Below are 26,993 nucleotides of genomic sequence, written 5' to 3'. Positions count from 1 at the left end.
AAGAGCAAAAGAGTATATGTAAATCCAACTAAATCAATAATTGCATTAAATACAGACAAAGCATTCCAGTTAGAAGGCAGTCATTGGCAGGCTGGAGAAGGCTGGAGAAACAGAGTAAAACCCAATTGCAAGCTGTCTACCAGAGAGGCACTTAAAGACACACAGACCAGCTGAAAGTAAAAACGATGGAGAAGGACACACGTCGCGGTCAGCATGAGAAAGCCGCATGGCTCTACAGCTCAGACAAAATGAACTCCAAACCCAGGAGCACGACCAAAAAGAAATGAGGACAGGGATTTCATCATGATGAAAGGGTCCATTAATTAGGAAGACATAAGAATCACATATTTATGTTCCTAAATATAGAGTTTTAAAACAACATGACAAGAAAACTGACAGATACAGGGAAGAAATAGAAAAATTCACAATCGTAGTTGGAGATTTTAATTCCCTGTTCTCATTTACTGACCGAACTAAACAAAAAAATCAGTAACTGTATAGAACAGCTACATAATATTGTCAAACACCTTGGTTTTTGACATTTATAGAACTCTCTGCCTTCAAATTGCTGAGTATACATTTTTCCCAACTGCATATGGAACATTCGCCAAGGTAGATTCTATGCTGGGTCCCAAAATAAGCCTCAAATATTTCCAATAATTGAAGTCTAGAGAGTATATTCTCTGATCACAAAGGAGTTAAATTAGATATCAATATAATGTATCTGGAAAATACTAAAAATATTTTCAAAATAAAGAATATACTTCTAAATACTATATGGGTCAAAGAAAAACTCACAAAGGAATTAAAAAGTATTGCAAAATGAATGATAATAAATAACATGCAAAAATGTATAAGATGACTATTGTAGTTTGCAAGCTGCTGGAATGCGATATACCAGAAACGGAATGTTTTTGTGTTTTTTTGCATGGGCAGGCACCAGGAACCGAACCCGGGTCTCTGGCATGACAGGCGAGAACTCTGCCTGCTGAGCCACTGTGGCCCACCCCGAGAATTTATTAAGTCCCAAGTTTACAGTTTTAAAGCTGTGAAAATGTCCAAATTAAAGCAAGTTATAGAAATGTCCAATCTAAGGCATCAGGGAAAGCTACCTTCGTTCAAGAAGGCCGATGAAGTTCCGGGTTTCTCTCCTAACCTGAAAGGCACATGGCAAACATGGTGACGTCTACTAGCTTCCTCTCCAGGCTTCTTGCTTCATGAAGCTCCCCCAGGGGCGTTTTCCTTCATCTCCAAAGGCCCCTGGCTGAGTGGGCTCTCGTGGTTCTCATGGCTCTTAAGCTTTTTCCAAAATGTTTCCTCTTTTAAAGGATTCCAGTAAACTAATCAAGACCCACCTGGAATGGGTGGAGTCACATCTCCCTCTAATCAAACGTTAATGCCCACCACTGGGTATTACATTAAGCTGAGGCAGGTGGGGAAGGGGGCAGGGAAAGGCAGAGGGTGGGGGGCCCTGATTTAAAAACCTGTCTTTTGCTAGTGACTCTGAAGCTGTAGCCCACCGCATGCTCAGCCCTATTCTGACCCCATGGCCCTTGCACAGGAAGCAAGGCACAGAAAGTTTGAGTGACCAGGCAGAGTCACACAGCAGATGGAGGCTGATGGAGCCTCAGCCCCACAGTCTGGCACTTACACAGTTGCGTGAACACCAGCACCCCTATTTTTTAATTTTTTTATTACTATTATTTTTTTTACATGGGTAGGCACCGGGAATCGAACCCGGGTTCTCGGGCATGGCAGGCAAGCACTCTTACCTGCTGAGCCACCGTGGCCCGTCCACCCCTAGTACTTTTATCTTCTCATCGCCATCTTGTTCCTCAGAGGATTTAAGGAGGCTTGAAAAGTTTTCTGTACATAACAGTTTTGAGGTTTCTCTCTGACTTCTCGGGGTTGAGAAAAACGGGTTGGAACTGGCCCTACACACTTGGGGGTGGGGGACCCCGCCCCACACACGGAGCCTGCCTGGTGGTCTCGTTGCCCTCAGGACCCCCTTCCTGGCCAGTGGTTGAGGCACGTCCCAGCCTGTTGTGGTGGCCTCTGTGGCCTCTCTGGCCTGTGTCCCAGGACATCCGAGCTGACAGCCTCCTGCCCTCCCCGCTCAGACACTCGCTAGGCCAGCAGCTCGCTGGTCTGGCCTGTCCCTGGCACCTGCCCAGCTCCTGGTGGCCAGTAGGCATCCACAAGGGCGGGCGTTCACATGGGCGGGCGTCCATATGGGCAGGTGCCCACACAGGCAGCAGCGCGGTTCTGCTCTTTGCCGGTGGGGAGTGTGGGCAGAACCTCAAGCAAACATGACCCAGCAGGAAGGCCAGGCCAGAGACCCCACGGTCAGAGACCCTGGCTGGCAGGCTGTGGGTGGCGCTAAGTGGGCACTGGGTGCTAATCTGACACGTGGCAGCGCCCATCCTGGGGAAGCTCTGCCTCACCGTCTCTCCCATCCCGGGATGTCTAGAGCTGCCCCACACTCGCCCCCTTATGGGAGTAGCCACAGGACACCAGGCGTCAGGTGTTTCCTGCGTTACTTGTAATTCTTAAATTCCTGCTGGTTTTATGTTCTTTCCATTCCTTAACTTCCACGAGGGCTTAGCAGAAGGGCCCTGGGCACTCTGCCCATCTGGGGTTACCGAGCCCCACATCCCCTCACTGGATGGACTGAGGGCCCCATGAGGCCCCCACAGCACTGGTGCTCCCCTTGAGGGTGGGTGAGACACCCTTTGGCTCCCCAGCATCCCACAGACGCTGAGGGGGGAGTGACTTCCACTTACTGGTGTGTGTGCGTGCACGTGCATTTGTGCATATGCTTGTGCACATGTGTGCATGCCTGTGTGTGCATATGTCCACCTGTGCACTTGTGTGCATATGCTTGTGCGTGCATGTGCACATATGCACATGTGGGTGTGCATATGCTTGTGCACGCATATGTGTACCTGTGTGCATATGCGTGTGCATGCATGTGCCTGTGTGCGTGTGTGCATATGCTTGTGTGTGTGTGCATGTGTGCGCCTGTCTGTGTGTATACATGTGCTTGTGCATGCAGGTGAATTTGGGCGCCTAAGTGTGTGTGTGTATGTGTGTGTCCACGAGGGCAACCCTGGCCGCCTTGCGGGTAGCAGCTCTTTCCCGGGTGATGGCCGAGCATCTTCCCTGGCTAGGCACAGTGCTGGCCTGGGGTTTGGGGTCCTGTTTCCCTGCTCCAAGGTCACTGATTGGAGGGACCTGGGGAGAGCTGGTCAGAGGGAGGAGGGGCGGCAGGAGAGCCCATTCCCCTCAGCCAGGGCAGCACTCCAGCCAGAGCCCAGCCCCGCTACAAGGGGGGTCGGTCCGCGTCTAGGCGCCCGCGCGAGCCCCCGCCCCGCCCCCGTCCCGTCCCTGACCCCGTCCCCAGACGCCAGGGGGCGTCACTGCGCAGGCGCGGGCGCCGGTGCGTTCAGTTTGAAAACATGGCGCCGGCGGGGCTGCGGCTGGTGCTGAGTGAGAAGAAGGTCCGGGCCCGGAGCGGCCTGGCGGCGGGCGGCAACCTGGGTGGGCACCTGGGCATTTGGGCACCCGTCGGCGGGCGGCCACCTGGGTGGGCACCTGGGCGGCGGGCGGCGGCCTGGTGGGCACCTGGGCACGCGGCGGCCTGGTGGGCACCTGGGCACGCGGCGGCGGGCGGCGACCTGGGTGGGCACCTGGTGGGCACCTGGGCACGCGGTGTGGTCTCGGATGACTGTCCGTCTGCGGCCACGGTGGCTCGTCCTCTGCTTTTCCTATCCGGCTCGCGCGTCGGCGGCGCCGGCCTCGGACGTTTTCTCTCCCGGCGTTTTCTGAGGAGCTCGTCCGAGTCGGTGCCGAGTCAGTGAACGAGTTCGCGGAGCCTCACGGGCCCCGAGAGCGCTATTTTGGAAACTTAACTGACGAGTTCAGTTTCTCTGGTAGTTGTCGGACCGCTCAGCTGTCAGTTTTATCTTGGGTTACTTTTGATGGTTTAGAGAATTTGTACTTTGAGGGTTTTTGAGGAGTTAATTTACTTACGTGAGCTGTTTCTAGTGGTTTAGCGCCCGTTGGGCGGCAGCGGGTCGGGCAGCGGCTATGCGCCCTGGTTTCCTCACCTTTCCCAGGAGCCAGCTTTCGTCTGGATTGCTTTTCCTTCATTATTTTTCTGTTTTCTAATTTCACTGGTTTCGACTCTTTACTGTTTCCTTCCTTCTACTTGCATTGGGTTTATTTTGGCCTTCTTTTCCCAGTTTCTTGAAGGAGAAATTTAGATTATTTTTTGAGATTTTTTTCCTAACATAACTCTTAGTTCTATACATTTCCTCTAAGCACAGCTTTAGCTACATCCTGCAAGTTTTTATGTGTTGTGTTTTCATTTTTAATTGTATTTAAAATTTTTTTGAATGTATTTTTAAAATTTCTTCCCAGACTTTTCCCTTGATCTTGGTATTATTTAGGGTGGTCTTTAATTGCCAGTTATTTGCAGATTTTCCTGTTGTTCTGGCTTCTAGTTTGATTCCACTATGGTTGAAGAACATAGTATTTTAATTCTTTTAAGTGTGTCAGGGTTTGTTTTATGATCCATTATACAGTCTGTCTTGGCAAATGTTTCAAGAATGTATTACCTGCTGTTATTGAGTGGAGTGTTTTGTAAATGTCGTTTAGGTTCTGTTGGTTTGTGAGGTTGTCCGGTTCTTCTGTATTCCTGCTGATTTCCTGTTTAGTAATTCTTTTAACTCCTGAGAGATCGATATCGAAACCCCCAATTATAATTGTGGATTTGTTTTTTTCTCCTTTCACTTCAGGTATTTTTTTTTTTTTGAACACAGGAAAGGAAAAAAAAAAAGATTATACCTACCATACCCCTTACTCCTCGCTTTCATTGATCACTAGCATTTCAAACTAAATTTATTTTAGCATTTGTTCCCCCTATTATTTATTTTTATTCCATATGTTCTACTCCTTTGTTGACAAGGTAGATAAAAGGAGCATCAGACACAAGGTTTTCACAATCGCACAGTTAACATTGTGGCAGCTGTATCATTATTCAATCATCCTCGAGAAACATGGCTACTGTAACACAGCTCTACATTTTCAGGCAGTTCCCTCCAGCCTCTCCATTACATCTTGAATAACAAGGTGATATCTACTTAATGCATAAGAATAACCTCCAGGATAACCTCTCCACTCTGTTTGGAATCTCTCAGCCATTGACACTTTGTCTCATTTCACTCTTCCCCTTTTGGTGGAGAAGGTTTTCTCAATCCCTTGATGCTAAGTCTCAGCTCATTCTAGGGTTTTTCTCAATCCCCTGATGCTGAGTCTCAGCTCATTCTAGGATTTCTTCCCACGTTGCCAGGAAGGTCCACACCCCTGGGAGTCATGTCCCACGTAGACAAGGGGAGGATGGTGAGATTGCTCGTTGTGTTAGCTGAAGAGAGAGGCCACATCTGAGCAACAAAAGAGGCTCTCTTGGGGGTGACTCTTAGGCCTAAATTTTAAGTAGACTTGACCTATCCTTTATGGGGTTAAGTTTCATATGAACAACCCCCAAGCCTGGGGGCTCAGCCTAGAGCTTTGGTTGTCCACACTGCTTGTGAGGATATCAAGAATTCAACTTGGGGAAGTTGAATTTCTCCCCATTCTCACCATTCCCTGAAGGGGGCTTTGCAAATACTTTTCCAGTCACTGATCGAATCACTCTGGGATTCATCAGGGCATCACTCTGGGCAAACCAACAAAATCTCATGTCCTACCTGAGATTCCAAGTACTTATGGTGTTCAATCAAATTATATCACTTCATGTATTTTGAAGCTCTGTTATTTGGTACATGTAAGTTTAGAATTTTTATATCTTCTTGGTGGATTGACTCTTTTAGCTCATTTAGTGTTCCTCTTTGTCCCTGAGCTCAACTTTATCTGACAATCCGGGTTTCCTTTGACCAGTATTTGCATGGCATGGCTTTTCTCATCCATTGCCTTTTTTGTTGTTTTTTTTGTATGCTGTATGGTAGGGTCACATTTCATTATTTTTCCATGTTATTATCCCATATGGCATAATGGCAACACCAAGTGGCAGCACTGTTTGTTGAATTTTTATTCGTTTGTTTTTTTGTTTTTTGGAGAAGTGCAGGGACCAGGGATTGAACTCAGGTCTCCCACAGGGCAGGTGAGAATTCTACCACTGAACTACCCTTGCACCCCTCCATCTGCTTTTAACCTACCTATATCATTATATTTGAAATGAGTTTCATGTAGACAGTATATAGTTGGTTCAGTTTTTATCCACTCTGATAATATCTTTTATTGATGTATTTAGGCCATTTATGTTGAACATAATATGGATATAATAGGTCTTAAGGGTGCTGTTTGATTTATTTTCAGTTTGTTTCTTTTTGTTTTATGTTCCTTTGTTTCCCTTTCCATACCTTCCTGTGGTTTTCGTGAACATTTTTTAGTATTCCATTTTGTTTTATCTATTGTGTTTCTGAGTATGTCTCTGCATGTGTGTGTATGTGTCTGTGTATTTTAGTGGTTGCTCTACAAATTACAGTATGCATACCTAATTTAACACAAGCTACTTGTACAGAAATTTTACCACTTGAAGTGACATGTAGAAACTTTACCACCATTTAGATCTCTTTTATGTTTTCCCCATTATAATTTAGTTGCTGTAAATACTTTCTCTATGTACGTTGAGAACCACAGAAGACCAAGGTATCATTTTTTTCTTTAGTCATCTAGAAGTAAATAGGTATTTATGCTAGTTTGAAAGTGTTGTGTGCCCCAGAAAAGCCTTGTTTTTCTAATCCTCGTTCAGTATTTTAGAGTGGAACTTTTGATTAGATTGTTTCCATGGAGATTGACCTACTCAAGTGTGAGTGTGGTTGTAACCTTTTTTTTTTTTTTTAAGACAGTGGGGTGTGACCTTTTGATTAGATTATTTCCATGGAGATGTAATCCGCTTGTGGGTATGACCTTTTGATTAGACGGAGAGAGATATGTCTCTGGCCCTTCAAGGTCGGTTTTGACTAGTTTACTGTAGTCCTTTATAAGGGGAGATACTTTGGAGAAAACACAGTTGCATCAGAGCTGACAGAGATGCAGACATTTGGAGATGCTTGGAGTGCCGTCAGAAATCGCAGATACCTAGACATAAATGTTTGGAGATGTAGACCCGGCAGACGTCGCCATGTACCTTTCCATGAGATGCTGAACAAGCCAGAACCCAGAGCTGTGTCCTGGAGGGCTAAGTGAAGGCCCACAGACCCTTAGAGAGGAAACCATTGGCATCAGAAGCTGGAAGTAACGGAACTGGAAACAAGGACTAGCAGATTCCACCTATGTGTCTTCCCATATTGGCCTTTCTTGAGTTATCTTTCTTTGGATGCCTTAGTTTGGACATTTTTTGTAGCCCTAGAACTGTAAGCTTGTAACTCAATAAAGTCCCTTTTTAAAAGCCATTCCATTTCTGATATGTTGCATTCTGGCAGTGTTAGCAAACTGAGATAGCCATAGAGGGCAGCAGGCTGACCTTTCTTTTTTTCAGTGTCCCATGGTGTTTCTGGACTTCTAGTTTCTTTGGCGTCTACCTGAGTATACATCAGAGGACAAAACCCAGCCAGACCATGGGACTCACTGCTGGTCGTTCCCTACGTGCCAAGTTCCCTGGGCAGTCAGCTTTCTGTCCCCCACCTTTCATAGTTTTCTGACATTCATTTCATGTATTTTTTTAAAACTTTTTTTTTATTGTGAAATATAACATATATACAAAAAAACCCAATAAATTTCCAGGTACATTTTAACAAGTAGTTACAGAACAGATTTTAAAGTTTGGTATGGGTTACAGTCCCACAATTTTTCATTTTTTCTTCTAGCTGCTCCAAGACACTGGAGACTGACAGAAATATCAATATAATGATTCAGCAATCATACTCATTTGATAAATCCTTGTTTCGCTGTTATAATCCTCTTTAAATAACATATATACATAAAAACAATACATTTCAAAGTACATTGCAACAATTAGTTGTAGAACAGATTTCAAAGTTTGGTATGGGTTACAATTCCACAATTTTAGATTTTTATTTTTAGCTGCTAAAAGAAATAGCAGTATAATGATTCAGCACTCATACTCATTTGTTAAACCCAATATTCTCTCTATAATTCCACCAGCACATTTGTTCCTTCTCCCACTCTTTAGGGATAGTTAGGCTATACCATTCTAACTTTTTTATGTTGGAAGGGGCTATCAGTAATACAGGATAGGGGGATGGGAACTAGCTGATGTTCTGGAAGGGCTGGCCCCTCTGCATTTCAGGACTTATCTGGTCCAGGGGCCCATCTGGGGTTTGTAGGTTTTGGAAAGTTACCCTAGTGCATGGAACCTTTGTGGAATCTTATATAATGATTTAGGTGTTCTTTGGGATTGGCAGGAATGGTTTTGACTGGGGTTTGGAAAGTTATGATAGCAAGCTTCTAATTGAAGCATGTGTAAGAGTGACCCCCAGAATAGCCTCTCGAATCATTTGAGCTCTTTCAGCCACTGATACTTTATTAGTTATACTTTTCCCCCTTTTGGTCAGGATGTAATTGTGGATCCCATGGTGCTAGGGCCAGACTTATCCCTAGGGGTCATCTCTCATGCTGCCAGGAAGATTTTCACCCCTGGATGTCATGTCCTACGTAGCAGGGAGGGCAGTGGTTTCATTTGCAGAGTTGGGCTTAGAGAGAGTGAGGCCACATCTGAGCAATAGAAGAGGTCCTGTGGAGGTAACTTAAAGGTAGGCTAAGCTTCTCTGATACATACATAAGCTTCACAAGAGCAAGCCTCGGGATCAAGGGCTTGGCCTATTGATTTGGGTGTCCCTAATGTTTGGTGCAGTATCTGGGGTTTTCCTGGTGGTAAAATTTAATAGTTCCATCAGTTTCATGTAGTTTTGTCCAGAGATTTTAGGTATAATAAAAGGAGAGAAAGATGGTAAAATGTGTCTATTCCATCTTGTCCAGAAGCAGATGTCTTGTGCCAGTTTGATCTGTTGTCCACATCCTTTAATCTTCACTCTGTTATTGCTGGGTGGAGTCTTTTTTATTGTTTCCGTGGAGATATGGCCACCCAATTGTGGGTGGTAATTTTTGATTAGGTGGTTTCTATAGACCTGTGTCTCCACTCATTCAAGGTGGGGCTGCTAGTGGAGTCCTTTAAGAGGGAACCATTTGGGAAAAAGCTTGAGAGCCACAAGAGCCACCAGAACCAACAGCCAAGAGAATGGACAGAGCCCTGGGGAAGCCGTTGAAGAGAAAGCTGGCAGATCCTGCCATGTACCTTTCCAGCTGAGAGAGAAAACCTCTGAACAACATTGGCCTTCTTGAACCAAGGTGTCTATCCCTGGATGCCTTAGATTGGATGTTTCTATAGCCTTGCTTAAATTTGGACATTTTCTTGGCCATATAACTGTGAACTTGCAATTAATAAATTCCCCTTTTTAAAATCCGTTCCGTTTCTGGTATATCACTTTCCGGCAGCTTGCAAACTAGAACACATCTTCAAGCCAAAGTAAAATGTTATGAAATGTGTATTTTAAAAGACAGATGTTACCAGGAAAGTGTTGGCATATCCAAATTCAAACTACTTTTTGACCACGGAACTTCTGTGACGACATGTATATGATGCACAATCACTGTGTGGCTGTGCACAGACCGCTCTCTCACGTGTTCATGGGGGTTCCCAGAGAACAGGTCAGTCAGGCTGGCTGAGAAGCTCTCCAGGCCATGAGGGCTGTGGCATGGTGGAGGCGCTGAGGAGCCAGGAGGGGTAGGGCCCGGGAGGAGCAGCTGGAGTCAGTTTCCCTGGAGGGAAGGGCTTTGGGGCAGGAGCAGTGGGTGGGGGGGAAGGGCATCGGCTTGGGACGGCTGGGGCTAAGTGCACGTAAAAACTCCCTGCAGTTCTTATTCTTCAGTATTGGTGTTTAAGTTTTGAGTGAGTTGTATTATTCTGCTAAAAGACTTTTTTATGTAATTATGAGATTACTATATTTCATTATAAGAAAGCCTGGGAAATATAGAATTGCATTAGTGGGAAAATAAAGATCACTCATGATTTGTTAAATATGTTGAATTCTTTGTCTTTCCCACCAATCTTTATTATGTTTGCGTGTCTGCTGTATTTTCAAAACTGTGAATTTGAGCTTTTATTATAATAGTTTATCTTAAAAGTAAATTTAAAATCTTATAATTTTCTATTCTTAGCTGAACTTCGGTCATTATCCATTCCTGGAACTTACCAAGAGAAGATTACTCACCTAGGAAATTCTTTAATGAATTTAACAGGTCTAACATCTTTAGATCTCTCACGCAACTCATTGGTTAGTCTGGAGGTAGGTTTTGTCTTGTTTCTTAAAATCTATTGTGCTTAGTGGCAGTAGAAAGTGCATGTGTTGTGAGGGTGCGGCCTGCCGTGTGAGGGTGTGCTTGTGAGGCTGTGTGCGCAGTCACCTGCTGTTGTATGGCTCCCCTTGACAACTGGTTTCCCAGTTGTGTCCTGCACGTTCCGTCACAGCTGGATTCGTTGCCTCTGATGGAGGAAGTATGCCAGGTCCCAGAGACTGCCTGGTGTATGTCCCTGCTTTGTCAGAGTGGGTTTCTCATGTCCACTGTTTGCACTTCCTGTCTGTGTGGACTGGACAGCGGCCCCCCGGGGATGGGCCCGCAAGCTTGGCTTGCGGTGGCTCATCCTCAAGACGGTCGCGTGAGTAAGATATTGACCAGATGATGGCAGATGGAAAGAGTGGGACTGACACAGTGTGTGGCTTCCAAGGACTGTGGTCCTGAATGGAGCTGTGGGACATAGCTGCCTTGGGGCCTTGTGCTGTCCTTGATGGGGCACCCTCACCCAGGGACGTGGGGTCCAGTCCAGCCTATTCCCAGGACCTCCATGTGCCTCAGCTTCCATCTGTAATGGGAACAGTAGCAGTTCCTATCTGACAGGGTCACGTGTGGATTAAATGGAGCCGTGTATGCAAATCTCTCAGCTGGGTGCGCACTATGTTCCCAGCAAACACAGGCTGTCCTAGGTGCTGCTACAACTGTGTATGAAACACAAGTGCGTGAGAAGATTTCATTTGGGTGGTGCTTCTCAGAATGCTTCTATTTATTACAAAGTCCTTAGTGGTCAATTCTTCTAGACTGTCCATTTTACTATTCTTTTTTTTTTTCGCATGGTCAGGCACCGGGAATTGAACCCGGGTCTCCAGCATGGCAGGTGAGAACTCTGCCTGCTGAGCCACCATGGCCCACCCCTTATTCACTTTTTTTTTTTTTTTTTTTTTTTTTTTTTTGAGAGAGGGAGGAAGGGAAGGAAAGACAGAGAGAAGGAAGGAAGGATGGAAGGAAGAAAGGGAAACATCTTTAAACATTTTCTTGTTTTATTATATTTTGTTTGTTTGTTTGTTTCTTACATGGGCTGGGGCCGGGAATCGAACCGGGGTCCTCCGGCATAGCAGGCAAGCACTCTTGCCCGCTGAGCCACCGCGGCCCGCCCCCCTTATTCACTTTTAAAAGTGTGAACTAATGGTGTTTTTTTACCTCTTCACAGGGCATTCAGTACCTGGTTGTGTTGGAAAGTCTCAATCTCTACTACAACTGTATTTCCTCATTAGCAGAAGTGTTTCGGCTGCACACCCTCACTGAGCTCAGGGATGTGGACTTCCGGCTGAACCCTGTCGTGAAGAATGCATCTGATTACCGCCTTTTTGTTGTGCACATGCTCCCAAAGCTCAGACAGCTAGGTAAGAGCCACTCCTCTGACTGGGTGGCCGTCCCGTGTGTGCTGCTTAGGGCAGCCAGCAGGCTTTTCCCTGCTCTGGGCTCGACTGTGCTATTGGCTCCTTCTCAGACTTTCTGCCATCAATGGCTTTGCGTCCCTCAGGCGCACAGCTCCAGAGAGCCCATGTCTCCTTACAGGATGGATGTGTGTGGAAAAGCTCCCTGAGAGGGTGGTCAGGGATCCTGGGGCCACAGACCCATGCCAGGGAGTGCATGTCTATGCTGGAGGCCAGACCAGTCAGGATGGCCTGGTGCTCTGAGCTGCCACCGTCCAGTGGTGTGATTCTGAGCCTGTTCTGTGGTCCCCTGGGCATTGTCTCAGACAACTAGACAGGTGGGGGTCTGCCTGGCTTTGTTCCAGCACCCTACTCTCAGGGCACAGGGAAGCAGGTGAGGTCTGGTGGGCAAGTGCAGCGGCCACCAGGGCTCATGACCCCTGGCTCTGAACGGAATGGATCTCTGTGATGGCCCCTTAGCAGGGCTTCCAGGGTCCCCCCCAGGACATGCACAGTTGAGAGGGGCACGTGCTCTGGGAGTCCCCAGTGGTGGCTCCACCCAGCCTCCCTGGCCGTGAGTTGTCCACTGTGAGCAGTGTGGCCGGGCCCTGTAGGTACTCACCAGTCATGCTGCCCAGACACTGGGGATAGTGAGGCTTGGGCACTTGTGCCCTTGGTGTCCTGTGGAGGGTTATGTGCTCGTGGAGGAGAGCTCTTGAGGCAGTGCCTGCCCCACATCGGGAGCTTGGAAGTGCTCACTCATGTTTCCCTCGCCATTATGAGGGTCACACTTGTCCTGCTCAGTGTGTCCAGAACCTGCTCCCCTTTTCTGAATCTAGAAGGTCATAAAAAAAAAAGAACATGCAAGAAAATGAAAATTGCTGTTTCCCTGATTGCACACGCCATGTCAGAGTGCTTTTTTCTATGGCTGCTTATGCCATTTGGTTTCTTCCAGAAAATTCAGATTGCAGTGTCAGTTATACACTTAAAAAAGAAAACAAAAATGTTAATTTAGAATACCTGTGTGCAGACATGTGTTTGTGTGTGCGTCTGCTTCGCCTTCTTATGTGTTGGGCATCGTGGGCTGGGTAGACCAAGGCCTGTCCACTGGTGAGTCACCGGGGGCAGGGCCTCATCTTCAGCCCGCTTCCCTAGGTTGATCCTTTTGCTGAAAGCTGCTGGGTACCTCGGAGGCCCAGAGGTTGTGGGGAGGCCTTTAGTGCCTGACCTATGGGTGGGCACTGCTGTTGGCCAACTTCATCGGTGAGAAAACGAACCCTGGGGACCAAGGAGCCTGAAGTTGGCCAGCCCAGTGGCCAGTTCCATTCTCTCCCTATGCTTTGCTTCATTCACGGGAGGACTGACATGCTTTGGCACAGTGTAGCTTTTCGCGTATCCGGAAACAGTGTTCTGGCATCTTAAACTACACTCCTCTGACCCTTGCGGAAGTTTCTGAAGATACTAGAAAGAACTGTCTTTCAACAGGAAATGAGCCCGTCTCTGTAGCAGTGTTGATTAGTGATGTGGGTTCAGATCTATTTAAAGGGATCTTCTGGTAAGAATGCAAGAGTTTACTACAGATTGACCATTTGTCAGAAAACTACCTGTTTAATAACTAACAGATAAAACAATTTTTGAAGTACTAGCAGAACAGCCTTGATTCCTGGCTGCCTTCTCTGAGCCCTGGCTGACTGTCCCCCCTAGCCCTGGCTGCCCTGCCTTCCCCGCTGTAGCTGACCACCCTCCGCCAGGCCCCGAACCCTGACTGCTCCTCATCCCCAGCACACTTACTGGAAGCTCAGCAGGTCATTGTGTGCCCCAGGGCAGCACAGGCCTAGCAGGGGGCTGCTGGGTGGTGGGATGTAAATCCTGGCTTGACTAGGGCTGGGGAGGAAGTCAGGGTGTCTGTGTCCCCTGGGTGCAGGCCTAGGAAACTCTCCTTTACCCCAGAATCATTTTTCAGTGAGGGTATTTGCGTGTAGACATTGAGCTGGTGGGTGAAACGCGGCTGTTGTCCTTTTTGCGTTTGGCCAGTGTGCTGCAGCAGCCCCAAGCCCTGCACCGCATGGCAGCACAGCCTCAGCTGTGGGTGTGTGGAGCTGGCTGCCTGTGGCCCTAGGAGCCCCCAGAGCACGGCCACGGGACCTGCCCATGGGGTGGGGGGGTCGGCGGATGCGCTGACCCAAATCACACTGTGTAGTTTAAACCTACTTAGAAATTCAGGGTTTCGTTTTAAGGTATTTGGGATAAATACGTGCTTGTGTTCTTTTATTTGACTTTTAACCAGGTTACTTAGAAAGGCTGTATTTGTTTCTTTTCTGGAAGTGTTACAATCCTTATTATGTGTAATTTTTGGAATCCTCTGTCTTAAATCATTGTTTTCCTTTTTTTCATAAAAATTTTAGACTCAGAACCTGATAGTGTAAGTATAGAGAAGAAACTCGAGAGTCTTTGCACATAGGAAAAAGAAACACTGCCCAGGGTCGAGCCTGTCCTCGCCACTCGCGGTCCTCCACCAAAGCCTGCGGCCACCTTTCTCCAGGGGAGCCTGGAAGGAGTCCTCGCAGATGCCACGAGGGCAGGCAGCCTAATTAGTGAAATCAGCTAGAAACAGCTTAGATCCAGGTGGGAGTTCAAGGGTTATTTGGTCCAATCTTACTTTTTGTAGATGAAGAAACAGATGTAGAAGAGGTTAAATGGCCAACAGCAAGCTCGTGTGCAAATCACCTTTGTCCACTTCTGGCCTGGTTAGGCCTGTCTGCAGGATAAGTCCACGGGTCCTCAGGTGGCAGTGAGGCTTAAGAGCAGCCACTGACTGTTGATTTTTGGAGTTCTGTAATGTGCAAGGCCCTTTGGGGAACAGAACTCCACCCACCTTCTACCTGGTGAGGCTAACACCGTGAGCATCATTGCCCAGGCATGATGTCATTGGGGACACCGTGCTTCCCCCAGTCCTGCTGCCCTCAGCATTCTTAGCTGGGCCATCTCCACGAGGGAGGGAAACTTCTTGGTTACCCAAAACAGCATTTTGGGGACAGCAGTATACTTGGGTCTCCCCTTTCTTCTCCACTTTTTGGAACACTAATTCAAGTGCCTTTGCAGCCTCCAGAGCGAGTTTGTGAGAACCATGAAACACTCGTAGAAGTTAACATAAAAATTGATGTGTTTTATTTCACTGCAGATATTATTCCTTTTGGTGCAGAAATTGCTCTACCTTTGGCCAATAGGGAGCCCTTTTAAATTGGTTTCCTTGACTTTTTGAGGCAATTCTCCAGCCTTACTGTGGGTGCTTCCTGCTCTGGGCCAGGGGTCAGCCATCTCCCCGAGGAGTCCTGGCTCCTGGTAGCGGAGATGATGTTTGGAGACCACAGTCTGTGGCCAGGGATGTCCATTGCCACAGTGTCCATGTTTCTATGAAGACAGAGCTCATAGGCTAGGAAGTACTTTTCAGGAAAGAGAAAAATGCATCATGAGTTCATACTGATCTTTCTAATTCCAATATAAGATCGGAAGGTTTGGAATTTTTTGTTTTGTTTTATTCTCATGTGTTTCTCCTATGCAAAAATTTTGGTTCCTAAATGTAATAACTTAGTTTATGATAAGGAGCTAGGGTCTTCCACAAGGGCTGCACAGCCAAATGGTATATTTTAGAGTTAAATGATTATTTTCTGTGTGGGATATACCACCAACTTGATACATGGTTGGGTTTCCATTTGTTTTCCATTTTTGATTTTTTTAATTGAATTTAAAATATTTTAAACATTTGCATAGTTCGAGTCAAAATCATAAAATCCATTCGTCTGGAGAATGCTGGCTCCCAGCCCTGCCCTCTCCCCTTAGGTAACTGTTAGTTTCTGATACACGTGCATCAGAGGGACATCTTCCCACTCTTCGTTTTTAGGATAATTTACCTGTTTTCTTCTGGTGCTCGTTCTGTTCCCACATAGTCTTAACAGAGGCTGACGTGCTTGGGATGATTGTGAACTTTGACCAGTGGCAGTGAACAGGACGGACAGGGGAGCTAGAGGTGTAGCAAGGATCTCCCTGTTGGAAATGGATGACAGGTCCGAGTGTTGAAGGGAGGGCTAGGGCTGGTGACCTGGGTGGGCAGGAGAGGGCACTGGGTGGAAAGAGCCGCAGGCTGCCCTCTGGGGCTGGGAGAAGGCAGCCTAGTTGGGGGGTGGTGTGGTGTGGGGGGAAGGCGAGCTTGCCTTAGGGCTGGGCAGGACCAGGAAGGGCTCTTCCGAGCCCTTGCTGTGGACCTGACTCAGAAGTCCTGCTGGCCCCGTGGGTTTCCCTGTTGCTGGCAGGGGAGCCAGGAGGGAATGGAAGACTTCAGGGACGTTTGTATTCACGGGCCAGGTGGAGTGGCCAGGGACGATGGCAGGGGCTTATTGAGCTGGGGGGAGAGGTCATAGACGCCTGCTGCCAGGGGTGCCGGCTGTTCCATGTGATTCTCGGGGCTTCTTTGATTTTCTACTCTCAGAATTGTCATTGCAATATTAACTACTCACTTGTTTCCAAGTAATTATACAATTTTGGAGTGGGCTGTAGGATAAGTGCCCTCATGGGAGAAGCCGAGGGGCCTTTTCATCATGCATGGCATTAACTTTGGTGGAAATTTGCATGCTCCCGTCCCCTGGCTTCAATGTGGGGACCTGCTTATCTTTGGGTGTCTCCTCGGGGAATTCCAGGAATTGCTGAGAGCGCAACCCTCAGAAGCCCAGGGCACAGTCCTGGGGACGGTGCCCACTTCTCGTCTTGCACCGACCCTGAGGATCACCACATGTGTACAAGTCCTAGACACTGAGTCATGCCTGGGTGTGATTTGAGAATACACCAGTAGGTATGCATATGGAAGTGAGAAGAGACAGACGTGTGTGTGTGTCTCCTTTCCTGCTCTTGTGACCTCGACCACAGCTGGGTCCGTGCAGTGAGTCTTCTGGGAACTGGCTGGCCTTCTCGGAATCAGCTCTGCTCTTCTCACACTCCCACAGTTCTCCCGGACTATGTGTGGCCATCAGAGGAGCACTACTCATGGAGGACATGCCACAGGCTCATCCCTGAGGGACAGAGGGTCTCAGAGGTCCGAGCACGTGGCTGTGCCAGCCATGGCCAGCTGTCCCAGGAAGGGGTTCCTGGGGAGCCCTGACCTTGAGCTGCTGAGGTTTCCCCGCAATGTCATTTGCTACTTCCTATGTGGCATTTTCTTTCTAGATGATCGCCCTGTAAGAGAGAGTGAACGAAAAGCATCTCAGCTGCATTTTGCTTCTGAGGAATCACTGAACTCGAGGCATAGTTCTCCAGCTGCTTTGAAAGTTGGAAGGTATGAACAGGAGTGATATTTGTACTTCAGAGAAATAAACTTTTCAGAGTTCAGGAACTGTGAACTGTAAGATGTGAACTTGTGGATGCACCCGTCCTTTCTTTTTTTTTTTCATCTTGCATTTATTTTATTTATTTTCTTTTCAGTATATTTATTTCCCATTTGTATATTTTTCCCATTGTTTTTTTTTAATTTTTAAATTTTTTTTAAAATACCAAAAAACACCAAACAATGCAAACATTCTTAACTTTTGATCATTCCGTTCTACATATATAATCAGTAATTCACAATATCATCACATAGTTGCATATTCATTATCATTATCATTTCTTGGAACATTTGTCTCAATTCAGAAAAAGAAATAAAAAGAAAACAGAAAAAAATTCATACATACCATACCCCCACCCCTCCTCCTCATTGATCACCAGCATTTCAATCTAAATTTATTTTAACATTTGTTCCCCCTATTATTCATCTTTATTCCATATGTTTTACTCATCTGTTGATAAGATAGATAAAAGGAGCATCAGACACAAGGTTTTCACAATCACACAATCACATTGTGAAAGCATACAATCATCTTCAAGAAACATGACTACTGGAACACAGCTCCACATTTTCAGGCAGTTCCCTCCAGCCTCTCCACTACATCTTGACTAACAAGGTGGTATCTATTTAATGTGTAAGAATAACCTTCAGGATAACCTCTCGACTCAATGTTTGGAATCTCTCAGCCATTGACACTTTATTTTGTCTCATTTCTCTCTTCCCCCTTTTGGTTGAGAAGGTTTTTCTCAATCCCTTGATGCTGAGTCTCAGTTCATTCCAGGATTTCTGTCCCATGTTGCCAGGAAGGTCCACACCCCTGGGAGTCATGTCCCACGCCGACAGGGGGAGGGTGGTGAGTTTGTTTGTTGTGTTGGCTGGGGAGAGAGGTCACATCTGAGCAACAAAAGAGGTTCTGCTGGGGGTGGACACCCATCCTTTTGAAGGCAGAGGTACAGGAGGAGAGGGAAGAGGGAGTGCCTGCTGGGGCTCCCTCAGAGCCCGGGATGGCAGGGCTCTCCCTGCTTTCCACGTTTGCTGTAGATACATATAACTTTGGTTTTTTTTTTGGTTTTTTTTCTTTTACATTTTTTTATTAATTAAAAAAATTAACTAAAACAACATTTAGAAATCATTCCATTTTACATATGCAATCAATAATTCTTAATATCATCACATAGATGTATGATCATCATTTCTTAGTACATATGCATCGATTTAGAAAAAGAAATAGCAAGACAACAGAATAAGAAATAAAATGATAATATAGAGAAAAAATAAAAATAAAAAATACAAAAATATATAAGAAAAATAAAAAAAAACTATAGCTCAGATGCAGCTTCATTCAGTGTTTTAACATAATTACATTACAATTAGGTAGTATTGTGCTGTCCATTTTTTTTTTTTTTTAGAAATCATACCATTCTACATATGCAATCAGTAATTCTTAACATCATCACATAAATGCATGATCATCGTTTCTTAGTACATTTGCATGGGTTTAGAAGAACTAGCAATACAACCGAAAAGATATAGAATGTTAATATAGAGAAAAAAATAAAAGTAATAATAGTAAGAACAAAACAAAACAAAAACCTATAGCTCGGATGCAGCTTCATTCAGTGTTTTAACATGATTACTTTACAATTAGGTATTATTGTGCTGTCCATTTTTGAGTTTTTGTATCTAGTCCTGTTGCACAGTCTGTATCCCATCAGCTCCAATTACCCATTATCTTACCCTGTTTCTAACTCCTGCTGAACTCTGTTACCAATGACATATTCCAAGTTTATTCTCGAGTGTCGATTCACATCATTGGGACCATACAGTATTTGTCTTTTAGTTTTTGGCTAGACTCACTCAGCATAATGTTCTCTAGGTCCATCCATGTTATTACATGCTTCATAAGTTTATCCTGTCTTAAAGCTGCATAATATTCCATCGTATGTATATACCACAGTTTGTTTAGCCACTCGTCTGTTGATGGACATTTTGGCTGTTTCCATCTCTTTGCAATTGTAAATAACGCTGCTATAAACATTGGTGTGCAAATGTCCGTTTGAGTTTTTGCCCTTAATTCCTTTGAGTAGATTCCCAGCAATGGTATTGCTGGGTCGTATGGCAATTCTATATTCAGCTTTTTGAGGAACCGCCAAACTGCCTTCCACAGTGGTTGCACCATTTGACATTCCCACCAACAGTGGGTAAGTGTGCCTCTTTCTCCGCATCCTCTCCAGCACTTGTCATTTTCTGTTTTGTTGATAATGGCCATTCTGGTGGGTGTGAGATGATATCTCATTGTGGTTTTGATTTGCATTTCTCTAATGGCCAGGGACATTGAGCATCTCTTCATGTGCCTTTTGGCCATTTGTATTTCCTCCTCTGAGAGGTGTCTATTCAAGTCTTTTTCCCATTTTGTAATTGGGTTGGCTGTCTTTTTGTTGTTGAGTTGAACAATCTCATTATAAATTCTGGATACTAGACCTTTATCTGATATGTCATTTCCAAATATTGATTCCCATTGTGTAGGCTGTCTTTCTACTTTCTTGATGAAGTTCTTTGATGCACAAAAGTGTTTAATTTTGAGGAGCTCCCATTTATTTATTTCCTTCTTCAGTGCTCTTGCTTTAGGTTTAAGGTCCATAAAACTGCCTCCAATTGTAAGATTCATAAGATATCTCCCTACATTTTCCTCCAACTGTTTTATGGTCTTAGACCTAATGTTTAGATCTTTGATCCATTTTGAGTTAACTTTTGTGTAGGGTGTGAGATATGGGTCTTCTTTCATTCTTTTACATATGGATATCCAGTTCTCTAGGCACGATTTTTTGAAGAGACTGTTCTGTCCCAGGTGAGTTGGCTTGACTGCCTTATCAAAGATCAAATGTCCATAGATGAGAGGGTCTATATCTGAGCACTCTATTCGATTCCATTGGTCGATATATCTATCTTTATGCCAATACCATGCTGTTTTGACCACTGTGGCTTCATAATATGCCTTAAAGTCAGGCAGCGCGAGACCTCCAGCTTCGTTTTTTTTCCTCAAGATGTTTTTAGCAATTCAGGGCACCCTGCCCTTCCAGATAAATTTGCTTATTGGTTTTTCTGTTTCTGAAAAATAAGTTGTTGGGATTTTGATTGGTATTGCATTGAATCTGTAAATCAATTTAGGTAGGATTGACATCTTAACTATACTTAGTCTTCCAATCCATGAACACGATATGCCCTTCCATCTATTTAGGTCTTCTGTGATTTCTTTTAGCAGTTTTTTGTAGTTTTCTTTATATAGGTTTTTTGTCTCTTTAGTTAAATTTATTCCTAGGTATTTTATTCTTTTAGTTGCAATTGTAAATGGGATTCGTTTCTTGATTTCCCCCTCCGCTTGTTCATTGCTAGTGTATAGAAATGCTACAGATTTTTGAATGTTGATCTTGTAGCCTGCTACTTTGCTGTACTCATTTATTAGCTCTAGTAGTTTTCTTGTGGAATTTTCCGGGTTTTCAACGTATAGTATCATATCGTCTGCAAACAGTGATAGTTTTACTTCTTTCTTTCCAATTTTGATGCCTTGTATTTCTTTTTCTTGTCTAATTGCTCTGGCTAGAACCTCCAACACAATGTTGAATAATAGTGGTGATAGTGGACATCCTTGTCTTGTTCCTGATCTTAGGGGGAAAGTTTTCAATTTTTCCCCATTGAGGATGATATTAACTGTGGGTTTTTCATATATTCCCTCTATCATTTTAAGGAAGTTCCCTTGTATTCCTATCCTTTGAAGTGTTTTCAACAGGAAAGGATGTTGAATCTTGTGAAATGCCTTCTCTACATCAATTGAGATGATCATGTGATTTTTCTGCTTTGATTTGTTGATATGGTGTATTACATTAATTGATTTTCTTATGTTGAACCATCCTTGCACACCTGGGATGAATCCTACTTGGTCATGATGTATAATTCTTTTAATGTGTTGTTGGATACGATTTGCTAGAATTTTATTGAGAATTTTTGCATCTGTATTCATTAGAGAGATTGGTCTGTAGTTTTCTTTTTTTGTAATATCTTTGCCTGGTTTTGGTATGAGGGTGATGTTGGCTTCATAGAATGAATTAGGTAGTTTTCCCTCCACTTCGATTTTTTTGAAGAGTTTGAGGAGAGTTGGTACTAATTCTTTCTGGAATGTTTGATAGAATTCAGATGTGAAGCCGTCTGGTCCTGGACTTTTCTTTTTAGGAAGCTTTTGAATGACTGATTCAATTTCTTTACTTGTGATTGGTTTGTTGAGGTCATCTATGTCTTCTTGAGTCAAAGTTGGTTGTTCATGTCTTTCCAGGAACCCGTCCATTTCCTCTAAATTGTTGTATTTATTAGCGTAAAGTTGTTCATAGTATCCTGTTATTACCTCCTTTATTTCTGTGAGGTCAGTAGTTATGTCTCCTCTTCCATTTCTGATCTTATTTATTTGCGTTCTCTCTCTTCTTCTTTTTGTCAATCTTGCTAAGGGCCCATCAATCTTATTGATTTTCTCATAGAACCAACTTCTGGCCTTATTGATTTTCTCTATTGTTTTCATGTTTTCAATTTCATTTATTTCTGCTCTAATCTTTATTATTTCTTTCCTTTTGCTTGCTTTTGGATTAGTTTGCTGTTCTTTCTCCAGTTCTTCCAAGTGGACAGTTAATTCCTGCATTTTTGCCTTTTCTTCTTTTCTGATATAGGCATTTAGGGCAATAAATTTCCCTCTTAGCACTGCCTTTGCTGCGTCCCATAAGTTTTGATATGTTGTGTTTTCATTTTCATTCACCTCGAGGTATTTGCTAATTTCTCTAGCAATTTCTTCTTTGACCCACTCGTTGTTTAGGAGTGTGTTGTTGAGCCTCCACGTATTTGTGAATTTTCTGGCACTCTGCCTATTATTGATTTCCAACTTCATTCCTTTATGATCCGAGAAAGTGTTTTGTATGATTTCAGTCTTTTTAAATTTGTTAAGACTTGCTTTGTGACCGAGCATATGGTCTATCTTTGAGAATGATCCATGAGCACTTGAGAAAAAGGTGTATCCTGCTGTTGTGGGATGTAATGTCCTATAAATGTCTGTTAAGTCTAGCTCATTTATAGTAATATTCAGATTCTCTATTTCTTTATTGATCCTCTGTCTAGATGTTCTGTCCATTGATGAGAGTGGTGAATTGAAGTCTCGAACTATTATGGTATATGTGTCTATTTCCCTTTTCAGTGTTTGCAGTGTATTCCTCACGTATTTTGGGGCATTCTGGTTCGGTGCGTAAATATTTATGATTGTTATGTCTTCTTGTTTAGTTGTTCCTTTTATTAGTATATAGTGTCCTTCTTTGTCTCTTTTAACTGTTTTACATTTGAAGTCTAATTTGTTGGATATTAGTATAGCCACTTCTGCTCTTTTCTGGTTGTTATTTGCATGAAATATCTTTTTCCAACCTTTCACTTTCAACCTATGTTTATCTTTGTGTCTAAGATGTGTTTCCTGTAGGCAGCATATAGAAGGATCCTGTTTTTTAATCCATTCTGCCAATCTATGTCTTTTGATTGGGGAATTCAGTCCATTGACATTTAGTGTTATTACTGTTTGGATAATATTTTCCTCTAACATTTTGCCTTTTGTATTATATATATCATATCTGATTTTCCTTCTTTCTACACTCTTCTCCATACCTCTCTCTTCTGTCTTTTTGTATCTGACTCTAGTGCTCCCTTTAGTATTTCTTGCAGAGGTGGTCTCTTGGTCACAAATTCTCTCAGTGACTTTTTGTCTGAGAATGTTTTAATTTCTCCCTCATTTTTGAAGGACAATTTTGCTTGATATAGAAGTCTTGGTTGGCAGTTTTTCTCTTTTAGTAATTTAAATATATCATCCCACTGTGTTCTAGCTTCCATGGTTTCTGCTGAGAAATCTACACATAGTCTTATTGGATTTCCCTTGTATGTGATGGATTGTTTTTCTCTTGCTGCTTTCAAGATCCTCTCTTTCTCTTTGACCTCTGACATTCTAACTAGTAAGTGTCTTGGAGAACGCCTATTTGGGTCTAATCTCTTTGGGGTGTGCTGCACTTCTTGGATCTGTAATTTTAGGTCTTTCATAAGAGTTGGGAAATTTTCAGTGATAATTTCTTCCATTAGTTTTTCTCCTCCTTTTCCCTTCTCTTGTCCTTCTGGGACACCCACAACACGTATATTTGTGCGGTTCATATTGTCCTTGAGTTCCCTGATCCCCTGTTCAAATTTTTCCATTCTTTTCCCTATAGTTTCTGTTTCTTTTTGGAATTCAGATGTTGTATCCTCCAAATCACTAATTCTATCTTCTGTGTCTTTAAATCTATCATTGTAGGTATCCATTGTTTTTTCCATCTTTTCTACTTTATCCTTCACTTCCATAAGTTCTGTGATTTGTTTTTTCAGTTTTTCTATTTCTTCTTTATGTTCAGCCCATGTCCTCTTCATGTCCTCCCACAATTTATCGATTTCATTTTTGAAGAGGTTTTCCATTTCTGTTCGTATATTCAGCATTAGTTGTCTCAGCTCTTGTATCTCATTTGAACTATTGGTTTGTTCCTTTGACTGGGCCATATTCTCAATCTTCTGAGCGTGGACCGTTATCTTCTGCTGCTGGCGTCTGGGCATTTAGTCAGATTTCCCTGGGTGTCGGACCCAACAAGGTTGTAAGATTTTTCTGTGAAATCTCTGGGTTCTGTTTTTCTTATCCTGCCCAGTAGGCGGCGCTCATGGCACACGTTTGTCTCACGTGTTTGGAATGGATCCCCCCGGTCACCGATCTCCGTGGCCTGGGGATTTCCGATCCAATTCTCTCCGTTGGTTCAGGGGGCCGCGCGTGGTGGGGGCGTCAGCCGCTGCAGCTTGAGGGGACCCTGTGGCTTGTTGCCAGCCGCAGCGGGCCCGGGGTATTCGCCGCCGGACCAGGAAGTCGCCCGCGGGGGAGGGGTATCGGTCACCGGCCGCCGCGGCCTGGGGAATTCCCCACTGGAGCAGGAAGCCGCCTGCGGGGGAGGGCCACCGCGGCTTGGATAGCCCTCTGATCTGAGACTTGTAGCCGCGGACTCGAAGCCGAGACTCGAAGCCGCCTGCAAAAGAGGGGCGCCGGCCGTCTCGGCTTGGGAAACTTGCCTCTCCGAGACTCTCAGCCAGCCCGGGAAGGAGGGAGGGAGGAGCTCCGGCCGCCGCAGCTGCCGCTGCTCAGGAAATCGCGCGCCGCTCGGGGATCTCACCGCAGCCGAGTCTCGCAGTCAGACTAGCCAGTCCAGACTGGGGTACGCTGTGTGTCCATTCCCTGCCGTAGCCCCGGGAGCTGTTCTGCACTGTTTCAGTTCACCTAGTAGTTGCTTTGGAGGAGGAACTAAGACGCACGTACCTTACTAAGCCGCCATCTTGGCCCCCATAACTTTGTTTTTAAATTGTGGTAAAATCCACATAAACAAGCCTTTTTAACCATTTTTATGTGGACATTTCTGTGACAGTAAGTATATTGACGCTGTTATGGAACTCTCACCACCACCTGTTTCTATCTGAAATGATAGACTATTTGTCTTTCTGTGTTTGGCATGCTTCACTCCCCATGTCTCCAGGGCTCACCTGTGTGCAGTGTGTGCCGGCACTGTCTCCCTCTTTACAGCTGAGGGGTAACCCACATGGGGCTCACCCATCACTCATTGATGGGCTCTTGTGCTGCTTCCACTTTTTGGCTCTTGTGATTAATGCTGGTGTTGTCTCAGCCCCAGCTTTCCATTATCCTGGGTGTTAGCGAGGTGTGGACATGCCGGTCATCTGGTAATTCCATGTAGAGCTTTGTGTCTTCCGCCACAACGGTGCCATTTCACTCTCCTGAGTCCCAGACTTCCTGTTTCCTGAGCATCTTCTGATAAAATCTGTTTTCTCTCTTTTTTCCTCTGTTACTTATGTGTTTGATGTAAAATCACAAAATCCCTTGCCTTCCATGAGGTCCTTAGATATACCCCTATACTTTCATGTCAGATGTAGTATTAGCTCTTATATTTAGGTCCTTTACCCTTTGTGAGTTGATTTTTGTATTTGGTGTGAGTTAGGGTCTAAAAAGTTTTTAGTTTTGATAAAATCCACTTTATTTTTTCTTTTGTTGCTGGTGCTTTTGACATCATATTTAAGAAACTGTTGCCTAGTCTTGGATATGCCTATGTTTCCTTCCAAAAGTTTTATAATTTTAGCTCTTATATTTAGGTCTTTGATTAATTTTGAATTAATTTTTGTGTATGGTGTGAGGTAGAGGCACAGATTCATTGATCATAGATGCATGGGTTTGTTTCAGAACTCTAAATCTTATTCCACTATTCTACATCAGAATCCTCTTGCCAATACCATACTTTTTTTTCTCTTTTAAAACTATTTATTTTTTTTAAAATATTTTACCACAAAACCTCACACACAGACATTCCATACATGGTGTACAATCATTGGCTTACAATATCATCACATAGTTGTGTATTCATCACCATAATCATTTTTTAGAACATTTGCATCACTCCAGAAAAAAGAAATAAAAAGAAAAAATGCACATATCCCATATCCCTTACCCCTCCCTCCCTCTCATTGACTACTAGTATTTCCATCTGCCTGATGTATTTTACCCTTTGTCTCCCTATTATTTATTTATTTTTTATCCACACTTTTTTTGCTCATGTGCCATACCCTTTATAAAAGGAACATCACACACAAAGTTTTCACAATCACACAGTCACATTGTAAAAGTTATATTTTTATACAATCATCTTCAAGAATCAAGGCTACTGGAACACAGCTCAGCAGTTTTAGATGCTTCCCTCCAGCCACTCCAAAGCACTATAAACTAAAAAGGGATGTCTATATAATGCGTCAGAATAACCTCCAGGATAACCTTTTGACTCTGAAATTTCTTAGCCACTGAAACTTTGTCTCATTTCTCTCTTCCCCCTTTTGGTCAAGAAGACTTTCTCAATCCCTTGATGCCAGGTCCTGGCTCATCCTGGGAGTCCTGTCCCACATTGCTAGGGAGATTTGCACACCTGGGAGTCATGTCCCACATAGGAGGGAGGGCAGTGGGTTCACTTGGAGAGTTGGCTTAGAGAGAGAGGCCACATCTGAGGGGTGACTCTTAGGCATAATTATCAGTAGGCTTAGCTTCTCTTTTGCAGGAATAAGCTTTATAGGGGCTGACTCCAAGATTGAGGATTCGGCTCATTGATTTGCTTATTCCCACTGCTTGTAAGACTATCAGAAATCTCCAAATGGGGAAGTTGAATATTTCCTCCTTTCTCCCCAGACCCCAAGGGGACCTTTCAAATACTTCTTTATTCACTGCTGAAATTACTCTGGGATATATCGGGGCATCGCACTAACCTGAAAAACTAACAAGATCTCACACCCTATTCAAGAAGCCATGTACTTATGGTGTTCAATAAACTGACCATAAAAGTTGAATTAGGTAGGGCGAGCAATGGTGGCGTAGTGGCACAGTTCTCACCTGCCATACCAGAGATCCAGGTTCGAGTTCAAGTGCCTGCCCATGCAAAAAAAAATAAAAAGAAAAGAAAAAAGTTAAATTAGGTAATGTGCTGCCCAAAATATAAATTTTGCACCAAATAAATCTCTCTCCCTTTGATCTCACACAGAGATTGAAATTTTAAAATGTGAACGATACCAACCTTTACCCTGTACTCTGCTCTACCTTAGCCCTATCCAGATCAGCTTCATTCATATCTCTAGTCGAAGTCTGATCACTTTTTCAACTTTTTATCAGTTGCTGTATGGGG

General features: G+C 44.2%; 1 protein-coding gene across 9 annotated transcripts in view; it reads left to right on the top strand.

Moving 5' to 3' along the window:
• The first annotated feature begins 3,431 nt into the window (after nt 1-3,431).
• The window catches only part of CEP72 (centrosomal protein 72), an 85,355-nt gene continuing 61,793 nt past the window's right edge, over nt 3,432-26,993 (top strand). For 5 of the 9 annotated variants that reach the window (XM_077116763.1, XM_077116760.1, XM_077116762.1 and 2 more), the window contains exons 1-4: nt 3,433-3,540; nt 10,243-10,370; nt 11,588-11,780; nt 17,031-17,139. In XM_077116763.1, coding sequence (XP_076972878.1) covers nt 3,459-3,540; nt 10,243-10,370; nt 11,588-11,780; nt 17,031-17,139 — 512 coding nt within the window. In that variant the 5' untranslated portion in view covers nt 3,433-3,458. The other 4 variants (XM_077116765.1, XM_077116764.1, XM_077116766.1 and 1 more) reach the window with 4 other exon arrangements.

This window comes from Tamandua tetradactyla, chromosome 9, assembly GCF_023851605.1.
Source record: "Tamandua tetradactyla isolate mTamTet1 chromosome 9, mTamTet1.pri, whole genome shotgun sequence".
NCBI lineage: Eukaryota > Metazoa > Chordata > Mammalia > Pilosa > Myrmecophagidae > Tamandua > Tamandua tetradactyla.
This window is presented reverse-complemented; position numbering and strand designations above follow the sequence as displayed.